Consider the following 12080-nt stretch of genomic DNA (forward strand, 5'->3'; position numbering starts at 1 on the left):
TGAACTCTATGAACCTCTATCTCTGCAGCTATTAAAATTGCAACACTGGGATCATCTATCTACAACAGTCAATAAACATGTACCAGGCATTGTATTAAGTTCTATGGATACAAAAAAAGGGGCAAAAATTAGCCCGGCCCTCAGGGAAATCACATTATAAGTGGGGAGACATGTGAGTGACCGATCCATACAATATGAATACTGAGCAGATGGTAGGTTATGTCAGAGAAGAGGGCGTTAGTAGCTGTTAGGACTGGTAAAGGCCTTCTATAGAGTCTGGGCCTTGACCTGAGTCTTAAAGGAAGCCAAGGCAAAAAGAGATGAAGGTGAAGAGAGAGAACATTTTAGGCTGGGGTACACAGCCAACTCGAAGGCATGAGATGAGAGAATGATTGTCATGTATGAAGAATAGCAATTAGGTCAATGTAATTGGGTGGTAGAACACATGGAGGGGAAAAACGTGCAAAAAGACTAGAAAGGTAGGAGTGGCCCAGGTTGCGAAGAGCAATTGCTAAAGAGAAGACCCTTTAAAGAGAGATAAAGGGGAACCATTGGAGTTTATTGAATAACAGTTGGACCTATGCTTTAGGAAATCACTTAGGCAGCTAAGTGGAGGGTAACAAGAGCGAGGAGAGACTTGAGGCAAGGAAAACCAGCTTGAAGGCTGCTGCCAATGTGGGGTGATGGGAGCCTGAATCCGGCTGTCTTTAAGAGTGGAGAGAAGGTGACATGTGAGAGCATGTCGTAAAAGAAGAAACTATGAGCTTTGACATTGGATTGAACATGTGTGATGAATAAAACTGAGTGGTCAAGGATGACCGAAAATAGTGAGCCTGGTAAATGGGAGGATGGTAGTGCTCTCGGCCGCAATAGGGAAGTTGGGAAGAGGAAAGGTTTTGAGGAAAAGATAGTTAATTTTTTTTCATGACGTGTTGAGTTGGAAATGCCTCTGTAGGACTGGAGCTCAGGAGAGAGATGAGGGCTGGATGTATAGATATGGGGATCATTTGCATAGAAATAATGAGCATGAAGTTAAAACTCCAATCTCAGGACAAAGTGCAAATTCTTTAGGAAAAGAGCCTGCTGGGACCCAGGCTTGGGGCTTTGAGGGAAAAGAGAAAGCCAATGGAACATTCAGTAAAATGACCTTCTTTAGGCAGTTGGTACAAATCAGAAATGTGCCTTGCCTAGTGGTGCTATTTCACAGAGCAGCCGTGGTCATCAGGGAAGCTGTTAGAACTACTTCTTATGGAGAGTGTCAAGGCTCTGAGATTTACCAGTCCGTAGGTCTAGAGCTAACAGGAACCTTAGAGTTAACACAACAAGTCTAACGCAACTTCCTCACTTTCCAAATAAGGAAACTGGGTGCCAGGGAGATTAAGTAACTCTCCTCAAGGCTACACAGATAGTAAGTAAAAGAGCCTGGATTTGAACCTGGGTCCTCTGCCTCCAAATCTAATAATCTTTGTACTGCACCAGCCTAACCTGTGTTAGGGCAGCCAGCGGGTGCAGTGGATAGAATGCTGTGCCGGGAGTCAGGAAGACTCATCTTTGTGAGATCAAATCTCACCTCAGATGCTTACCAGCTGTGTGACCCTGGATAAGTCACTTACCATTGTTTGCCTCAGTTTTCTCATTTGTACAATGACCTGGAGAAGAAAAGTGGCAATATCCTTGCCAAGAAAACCCCAAATAGGGTCACAAAGAGTCAGACATGACTGAAATGATTGAACAAACTGTATTAATGCTAATAAAAGCCTGATTTAGACTTCACATAGGTTTTCTACAAGTCAGATTTGGAGGAAAATGTGCTTAAGATTTGGACCAATATGTATATGGAAAGCTTATTAGAATTACTCAACCAAATCAATATAAATTAATGTGAAACGGTTTTGTTTTGTTTTTCAGTGGTGAGTATTAATTTTTCTGAGAGTCCATGAGCTGAAGAGAGTGAGGAATTAAAATAAAATGGCATCAGCAATAAATCAGTAAGATATGAAGAGAGACATGGGGGAAAATAATATAAAAAATCATATAGCTAGCTCCCTATGGCCTAGCCTAAGGCACTGTGACACACAGGAGCACCCTGGGGGTGGGGATGTCTGTGTGTGTTTGTGTGTGATAAGAACAATCATGTTGTATAAGTTACACCAAGTCCCATGATTCTAATTCATTTTGGGGTGTCAGCAGGCAAATAGTCAGAGGGAAAGGCCTTGACACAGAGGTATTCCATGAGGATGTAAATAAATATTAGCCAAAGATCAGGTGCATATCCCACAGGCACATGAACTCCTTCCCTGAGCTCCCCAACCCCCACGTGTGCATACATATATATGCTTCTGCAGTTCAGCTGAAGAGGCAGATATCAGGTCAGTCAAAGCAGTCTGTGCACAGCTGCTATTCCAGGAAAAGCTTGTACTTCATAAACATGGGCCTTCTTATGTTGTGTTGATTCTTCCCTTGGCTGATCTGGTCTCATTCAGAGCTTTGTGGTCTGGCATTACTACAGAGTGATATATTAGGATTGTTAACCTACAGGATGCATGTCTGGAAGTTGGGAGTCTCCTTCAGTGTGAGCAAGTACAAGAAGTCCTTTTGACAATCATTAGTCCCTACCCTCCTATAACTAGGTGTCAAAGTGGACAGAGTACTCAGAGTCAGGAAGATCTGAGGTCAAATGTTACTTCACTTACTATCTGCCTTCTCAGTCTCAGTTTCCTCATCTGGAAAATGGGGGGATAAAAGCACCTATACCTCACAAGGTTGTTGTGAGGACCAAATGAGAAAACACATAGAATGCTTTGTAGACTTTAAAGTATTATGTAAATGTTAGCTATCACTATATATGTGGAAATAGTATGCATTCTTAAATTAATAAGAATAATGGCAGATGGAGGGTTCTGAAGAATAAGATGGTAGATTCAGAGCTACAAAGGGCATTAGAGGCATAAATTGCATTATGTAGAGAAGGAAACTGAGGCACAGAGGTTAAGTGACTTGACCATGGTTACATAGCTCATAAATTTCTGAAGTAGGATTGGAAACTGGGTCTTATTGAGAAGTTCAAAGCTCTATCCACTTTCCCACATTTCATCACGATCTTAGAGTCTGAGAACAGGAAAGAGCCTCAGGAGTTTAAGCCTAATTTGTAAGAATCCAGGACCCTTTGGGGGATTGGTTCGTGTTGAGCATGGTAACCAAAGGATGCACCAGCACTCTTTCCTCTCTGTGTTGCCTTAATAGAATCCTGCAGATATTCCTTGGAACACTTTCAAGTCCACTCTTCCTAAACTGCTGGGCTTTCTTTTCTTTATCTATTGGGCACTGTATAATAAGCCCTATTTTTTCCCCTTAGGTCTCTGACATTTCTACTTAAGCGACACTGGGCAACTTGAGCACCTTCCTCACCCCTCACCCTGAGCCTCAGATTCCACATCTGTAAGGAGGGTTGGGATAGATGGCCCTTAGGATTTCCTTCCAAAACAATAAATCTATGATCTTAGTGGTATATAATGAATTCTAATCTACCAACCCCTTATCTAATCTCTTTCTTTTGAATAAGGCATGCACTTCCATTGCCATCTTCCAATCATGCTAAATTCCAGAAGGTTTTGATGATACCTGTGAGGTCGAATTTACTTCATTTTTGTCAGGCTCTCCAGTTCACTCCCTACCTAGACTCTCTGCATGTGGTGGTGTTGCTGTTCAATTGTGGCTGCATCTGGGATTTTCTTGGCAAAGATACTGGAGTGGTTTGCCATTTCTTTCTCCAGCTCATTTTCCAGATGAGGAAACTGAGGCAAACAGGTTAAGTGACTTACCCAGGACAGAGCTAGTAAGTATCTAAGGTCAGATTTGAGTCAAACAGGGTGAAGTGACTTGCCCAGGGTCACACAGCTGGGCCATGTTGGTGTCACTCTGTTCAAATGCCTTTCATCTTTTGGGGAAGTAATTTTTTTTATTCTTATATTGCTTAAGCTCAAGGGTCATTCTGTTTTCCGAATCAAATTGTGAAAATTCATTAATTGCCTACCTGTATTTGTGTGTGTGTGTGTGCGTGCGTGTGTGTGTGTGTGTGTGTGTGTGTATCTGAGGTCAGATTTGAATTCAGGAAGATGAGTCTTCCTGACTCCAGGCCTGGCCCTCTATCCACTGTGCCACTTAGCTGTCCCTCTCTTCATGTGCAGAAACATCTAAGGCCACGAACAATTATTACTATCACTCTTCTGGAATATTATCTCTTATGAGTTTCTGGGCCTCTCTACTGGTATTTTTCTACCCATTTCATACCTATTGTATCTACCATAATAGAATAAGGAAAAAGGTCTTGACCTGTTATTTTAGTGATATAGGGAAATCTGGAGGAGGAAATTTCTTCCATCAGTGGAGATTGACTCCTGTTCTGCTACTTATAATCTTAGATAGTTGCTTAAAACTCTGAGAAGTGTGTCAAAGGTAGGCCTGGACCCAGGTCTTCCTGGATCTTATAGCCAGCTCTCCACTTATCCAGCATGACATGTTGCCTCACATAATAGAGAAATGGGGAAATTTCTTAGCTCTCCTTCATTTTAATCTTAAAGGCCTCTAGATCAGAAGCACAAATATATTCTTATTGACACTTAGGGTCATGTCACCCCTTGTCCCATTCCGTAACATGATTTTTTTTAACATTTCAATTTTTATTTCATTTCTCAGTTACATGTAAACAAAAATTTTTAACATTCACTTTTAAAAATTGTGAGTTTCAGATTCTCTCTCCCTTCTTCTCTTCCTCCCCCCCCAGAAGGCAAGCAATTTGATAGAGATTATATATGTGCAATCACTTAACATCATTTTCTTGACCAACTATTCACTTGACATATTTTTATTTGTCTTTTGAATCTTATGCTGATCATTGGTACCAGTTTTGAAAATGCCGCCTATACCCCTAAGTTCTTCTGTTTCTGATCTACTATTTCTTAATACACAGACATGCTTTTAAAATTCCTCATTACTACTATCATTTGTTCCTACAAAAATCCCTTGGAGTGGAAAATTTTTCCTAGATACAACTGACAGATTATTGGTCATTGCCCAAATCTTGAGAACGTCATCTGAAATTTTCAGCTTATTGTTAACTGGTAACTAATTGTATAAGAGAAATCTTGTCCTCTGGGTAGGCAGAGGTATGAATGAGTTATCCTCATAGGATGGTATCATCTTTGAAAAATGAAGGGAAATACTGGCAGAGAAAGTTAGAAAAGGATCCCACCAAAGAAGACAAAGACTTTCCTCCTTTACGGCGGGTAGCAATAGGGAAGGAGTAGAAGCTGTTTCGTGAGTCACCTAATCAAAACTTGCCTAACATTGTGCACTCAACTCCTTTTGAGAATTTCTCTCCATCCCTTACCATTGGTTCTATTAGAAGATAGTAAGATGAATGGCTGACCCAATTACTCTTCTTTAAAAATATCAACTAAAGGGTGGCTAGGTGGTGCAGTGAATAGAGCACTGGCCCTGGAGTCAGGAGGACCTGAGTTCAAATCCGGCCTCAGACACTTAACACAAAAACTAGCTGTGTGACCTTGGGCAAGTCACTTAACCCCAACTTGCCTTCTTTAAAAAAAAAGGCAAAAAAATCTCAACTAAAATAAATTTATGACTGACTTACACATGTTTATGAAAACAAGGACATTCTAAATTGGGTGAGTAAAATACACTAATACTATATGTGAATACATTTATTTCTTTGTACAAGGTTAGAGGCACCACTATAAGGCTGTCCAGATTTTATGACTTAAGTCTTGGTTTGGGCTGGAAGGGACTTCACATGTCATCTACTCTTAGTACCTAATTTTTCATGTGGGTAAATTAATAACCCAAAGAGGTTAAGACCTGCCCAGGATCATATAAGAAGTAAGTCATAAAGTTGAAACTTATATTGAGGTTTCCAAAGCCATAATTCTTGCTGGGCCATGTTGTTGCCATTCTGTTTAAATGCCGTTCATCTTTTGGGGGATTAATTTTTTCATTTTTATATTGCTTAAGATCAAGGGTCATTCTGTTTTCCAAATCACACTGTGAGAATTCATAAATTGCCTACCTATATCTATATGTGTGTGTGTGTGCTCCATCACCTCTCCATCCTACAGGCAAGAGAAACTAAAACTTAATGCATGACCCACATATGGATTAAGCAAAATAGAAACTAAATTCAGCCCATCAATAGATACTAAGTGTTGGCATCTTGATCCTACCCTTTATCCACTTATAGAGGAACCTGGATCTTATCTTGAAAAGTATACGGAACTCACACATCCTCTCCATTAGCCGTGGAGGAAATATATATACTGTACAGGTTTTACCTTAACAACAACAACAAAAAGACAAAGCTAATTCAGGGATTCGGAGGCCAATGAGCTCCTGGGGCCAGTTTCATTTTCTTTTAGTTAAAGGTTCCCCATGTTGTGTGTGAGAAGAATGAAGCTGCATCAGGGAAATGCTGGGCTTATCTCAACAGCCTTGCTTGAGTCCCATACCACCACAAATCTTTGTATGTGTTTTTGTTCTCTCTTCCTTTGCCTTCTCAGGATACAGATATCACTTCTCTCTTGATTGTCCCTGAGGATCTTTCCTCCCTCCCTCCCAGAGGTCTCATGTTAGCTGTAATTTATTGCAATTTGCTTGGGCCTCTGCAATCCCAGTAGATTAGTCTGTCGATGAGTCCCATTCTCTGGTGCCAAGAAGATGAAAGGGCAAGTTTACATTCATATCACTGTAGTTTCATGCTCAGTTCAACTCATGGTCTACTTAATTGTTCCTTGCTATTGTTTGCCACTCAGATGGTCTCATTCAGCCTGTTTCCTCCTTTGGGGGATCTAGGTTCCTTGAATTTGATCTCTGGAGTGGCCTTCCCCCACCATCTTGTGGATTCTTCCTTTGCCCAGATATCTAAGTGGCTACTGAGAAACACATCCCGCTTTTTCTGCCCTGTGGTACAAGACAAGCTGAGTCTCAATATAGTATTCTTAGCTTCCTGGACTAAATAGGCATTTTTGCCCTCTGAATTTCACATTTTTTTTTATCTTGGCCTCAGAATAGTATTGACCATGTTAATCTACATTTATTCACATACCGCCTTTTCCTAGTGCTTACTAGGTGTGTGCTAGAGCTCAAACCAGCAGTCAATTGTTAAATTTTCAGTATGAGCACTTAATACCAGCAAACACTATACTATTTTTTTCAAGAGCACATAATTATTCTTTTTTTCTCAACGATTAACAATAAATGATTTATTACTTTTGGCGATTGACTTGAGAAAATCTTAATAATGTTAATGAAACTTAAAAGTATGTCTTATATACATTTTTGAAGGAGAGCTGGTGGTAAACATTTGCCAACACACCACTGCCAGAGCCCAACAAGCCTGGGATTATAGCATCGTAAGAGCTCAGAATTAGAAACAACTTTAGACGTCCTCCATCGTAATCCATAGTTAAGAAGGTATACTCCCTTTTATAACATCTCTGACAAGTGGCCATGCAGACTTCTCTCGAAGAACTACAATAATCTAGAAATAACTGCCTCTTGTTTTGATCAAGTGTGTTTGAAAATTTAAGATAAGAAAGATCCTCAGGAAGCTTGACCCATTATCATTCTGTCCTCCTGAGCTTAATTAAACGTCTTCTTCTTTCACATGGTATCTCTTTACCCCAGATTCTTGATCACCACTGTACTATCTCCCTTCCTCCCCAACTTCTCTAGGCTAGGCATACCCACTTCTATTCTAGGTTTGGAGCATTAGATTATGTCATCAACTTTGGTTGATGTGCTTGGGTTTTGGTTTTTTTTTTCCTTCTTTTAAAAAAATTGTTACAAAAGATTACAAAAGGTAGGGGTAAGAATAGAGGCAGCTAGGAGGCACAGTGGACCTACAGGCAATAAGAACTGAGTTTACATCTATCCTCAGACCCTTACTAGCTCTGTGATCCTGGGCAAGTCACTTAATGTCTGCCTGCCTCGGTTTCCCCATTTTGCAAATGGGAAAAATGATAGTACCTACCTCCTTGGTTGTTGTTAGGACAAATAACGAAAGTTTTTGTAAAATCTTTTGCTGTATAAGTGCTACTATTATATTTAGAAAAGAAGGTAATTTCAAAATAATAATTTTTTTTTAAATCAACTAGAAGAAAAATGAGCCCCAGTTTCTTCAGCTAATCTTTGTATGGAATGATTTCACCCATCTTCCTGAACTCATTATAGCTTTGACACTGACCTTCTAAATGTCTGGTATCCAGAAGTGAAGACATGTGGTCTGATCAGATATGGTCTGACTAAAGCAGAAAACAGCAGGGCTAGAACTCTTTTGCTCTGGGCACTATGTTGCTATTAATACAGTCTAAGATCACATAAGATCTTGCACTGCCGTGTTAGATTAGATATTTTTCTGAGTAGCTACTTGGTAAAAGAGACATTTTAGACCATTTAATGGTCATTTTACAAATCTACGACAATGGCTCCCAACTCAATATTGCAAGAGGTTTGTAAATCCATATGTGGAACAATAAATATGCAAACGTGACCCTGTTAGAATGTAAGATCCTTAAGGACAGGGGTGCTGAGCACAGTACCTGGCACAGAGCTTGTTGTTCAATCATTTTTAGTCATGTCTGACTCTTTGTGACCCCATTTGGGGTTTTCTTGACAAAGATACTGGAGTGGTTTGTTGTTTCCTTCTCCAGCTCATTTTACAGATGAGGAAACTGAGGCAACAGGGTTAAGTGACTTGCCCAGGGTCACACAGCTAATAAGTGTCTGAGGCCAGATTTGAACTCAGGTCTTCTTGACTCCAGGGTCAGCACCATATCCACTGCACCAGCTAGCTGCCACCCAAATGGCACAGAGCAGGTACTTATTAAATGCTTAATTGATTTCATTTATAAGATGAATAAGTATTATCATTTTTCAAAAATATGTAGATACAATTTAGTTTACAAGCATGACTGAATTAATAAGTGCTTTTTATGATTAGGCATTTTATCACCCGTAGATACTCACAGACAACTGCTACCAAGTTAGACTCTAAGAAATTTCTTGACATTTAAAAGGGCCCCTTGATGAGATCGAGAACCATGTATCTATACAGACAGTGGCTGAATTATAACCTACCCTTTTCCATGACAGTGACAGATTTTGAATATTTAAATCAGCAAATATCTGTTCTCTGTTATATGTGGAATGTTATTCTATAAGTCAAATCCCAGTACTGTATAGCACGGGAGTCAGGAGACTTGCTTCGGGTCCCTCAGGTTGCCTCTGACATTTATTAGATGTATGATTGAGAGGCAGAACGGTATAGTAGGAAGGAGGCTGCGTTTGCAGTCAGGCAACCTTGATTTCAGTTCAGGTTTGGCCAATTAATACTTGCCTTGGGTAAGTTGCTTACTGTCTCTGTGAATCGTTTTTCCTTAATTAACTTCTTAGTCTCCCAATATATAAAATACAAGAATGAGACTAGGTGATACCTCAGGTCCCTTCCCGCTCTATCTCTATGATCCTTTGGTCTGCGAGCCTATCTTCAAACACAGTATCTTCATCTTTAAAAAGAATTATTAAGAATCAAATTATTGGGGCAGCTAGGTGGTACAGTGCATAGAGCACTGGCCCTGGAATCAGGAGGACCTGAGTTCAAATCTGGCCTCAGACACTTGACACTTAGTAGCTGTATGACCTTGAGCAAGTCACTTAAACCCAATTGCCTTGCCTTCCCCCCTCCAAAAAAAGAATGGAATTATGTCTTAGGTTTGTTATGAGAAATAGACTCTTGAATGTGACTGTTTATCCTTGTGATTTCCCTGATAAGTGCTATACTTGCACATAAAACTCTTTCAAAGACATCCAAATCATTTATGCTTTAATGTCCCACACCCCTTGTTCTCTCTCTCTACACATAAGTTAGACGCAGATTATTTTAAATAATTTATATAATTGGATTTAGGACAGTAATTTTGACCAAATTATGGAAGCCTAAACATACTTGCTGTTATTAATTTTATACTTGAATTTTATCAGTTAGGTGGTGAAATGGATGGAGAGCTAGACCTGCAGTTAAGCTGAATTCAAATCCAGCCTCAGAAATTTATCAGATGTTTGACCCTGGGCAAGTCACTTAACCTCTATCTGCCTCAATTTTCTTATCTGTAAAATGAGGATAATATTACCTCCCAGGTTGTTATGGGGATCAAAAGAGATAATAGCTGAAAAGTGTTTTGTAAGCCTTAAAGCACTATAGAAATGCTAGATATTATTATTATTATTATTATACAAAACTCATTTATATCTTACTGGGTGAACATGATCCTTTGAAAGAGTTAATCTAGAAGATTTTTGAATATGTCTGAATCTTCTCCCTCTAAAATGTATTTTAGATACTTAAAGTTATAAATTTAAAGTGGTAAAACTTATTATTGAAGGTACATCTTTACATGAAAGGTTATCATTAATTTAAATATTTTGGACATATTTGATTAAGAGGCTGAGTTGCATTAATTCATTAATATCAGACATGGTTCTTTTAATCCAAATGAAATTAAAGCAAATATGCCTTACTCTGGTATATGCTAAATTCTCTGTGCCTTGGTTTCTACTTCTCAAAATGGTGTTGATAATAAGTCCCTCCTATCCAAGAAGGATATGCTGAGATGAAGATTAATGACTGAATGTTGACCAAATAAATCCTTAGAGATTCTTTAAAGGAAAGTGTTTCATGAAGATAGAGTATTCTTATTAATTACTTTATTAGCAAATAGATTGACGATGAAGTCATATTTTAAGATTGGATCAGCCTTCTGGGTTTGGAGATAGCATGCTCTATGAAGGCTTTCCAAGTTCTTTGGGCATGTCAAGGTCTAAATTCCTGATGGAATAATATGAATTTGGGTAATATCACCAAAAAGGAACCAAGGAAAACAAAACATGAGGGTTTCTCTACTACATGCAGATAAAGTTATTTGTTTTTTCCTCTCCCAAAGAAAAAGTCAATAACTTGAACATTTCCTCATGATTTCATGCTTAGGAGCTTTGGATACTATCATGGTTTTCACTTTTGCTTTTGTATTTCTATCAAAGGAGTGAGAATGCTAGATGGAGATGTAACAGATATGGTCGAAGCAAAGTCAGTTGGCTTCAATCCCCAATATGTGGCCATCTACAGTGCTAGTTGGGGTCCTGATGATGATGGAAAGACAGTAGATGGACCTGCTCCTCTAACCCGGCAAGCCTTTGAAACTGGCGTGAGATTGGTGAGTTTTTGTTGACATGTCTATTTTCACCATGTCTCTTTGTAATACTTAGAGGTAAATTTCACATGTGCACGTGTGTGTATGCCCATATACCACATACATGCAGATACATACAGATACTATAGCTTAGCACAATACTGCCTTTTGTATATTGGACCTTCAAATTTTATTTTATACAACATCCCATCCCCCCACACCTATTGTAAGTTAAACTGGTTCATTGGAAAAAGAGACATTTGTTCACTGAGTGGCTGATGAAAGACCATGTCTTTGGGATCCAAGAATTCGCCACTTTCCTTTAGTGGGAATTATATTAATGTTTCCTTCACTCCACTTTTCAATTTTTTTTACTGTAAAACTTTACTGACACAATTATTATTACAATTACAATAAACACAATGATTCCCTGGGAGACAAAATAGTCAGCTAAAGAAATGGTAACATGATCCAGATTTGGTAGAGAAAAATGGAGTATCGATTATACTTTGGAGTCAGGTTATGTTTGTCACCCTAGTCTAATATGAAGTAAAAACTCCTTCCACAGGAAAAAGGTCCTTCCACAGGAATGGCAATAATGGGAAGGTTAGATCAAACGAGCTCTAGGCTTTAAAAACAGAAAACTGTATCTGCCCCGATTTGGGGTGAAGAATTGGAACCTTTAGAGGAAGAAGTCTTAGAGATAAAGTAAATGATAATGTGTTACTGTTTCTGATTGAGGATTCTATGATAAGACTGTCTGATAAGACCCCAGTTTCTTTCTTTCCTTCTCTTTCTCTCTCTCTCTCTCTCTCTCTCTCTCTC

The 12080-nt window shown here is 39.1% G+C and overlaps 1 protein-coding gene across 1 annotated transcript in view; it reads left to right on the forward strand.

Annotated features, from left to right (window-relative positions):
• PCSK5 (proprotein convertase subtilisin/kexin type 5) overlaps positions 1-12080 on the forward strand; it is a 609050-nt gene that overhangs the window by 232484 nt on the left and 364486 nt on the right. The window contains exon 8 of the mRNA XM_069085345.1: positions 11107-11279. Coding sequence (XP_068941446.1) covers positions 11107-11279 — 173 coding nt within the window. The remainder of the gene's footprint in view (positions 1-11106; positions 11280-12080) is intronic.

The sequence above is a fragment of the Petaurus breviceps genome, unplaced genomic scaffold, assembly GCF_028583685.1.
Source record: "Petaurus breviceps papuanus isolate PSGF00001 unplaced genomic scaffold, PetGlider_PUasm1.0 175, whole genome shotgun sequence".
Lineage (NCBI taxonomy): Eukaryota > Metazoa > Chordata > Mammalia > Diprotodontia > Petauridae > Petaurus > Petaurus breviceps.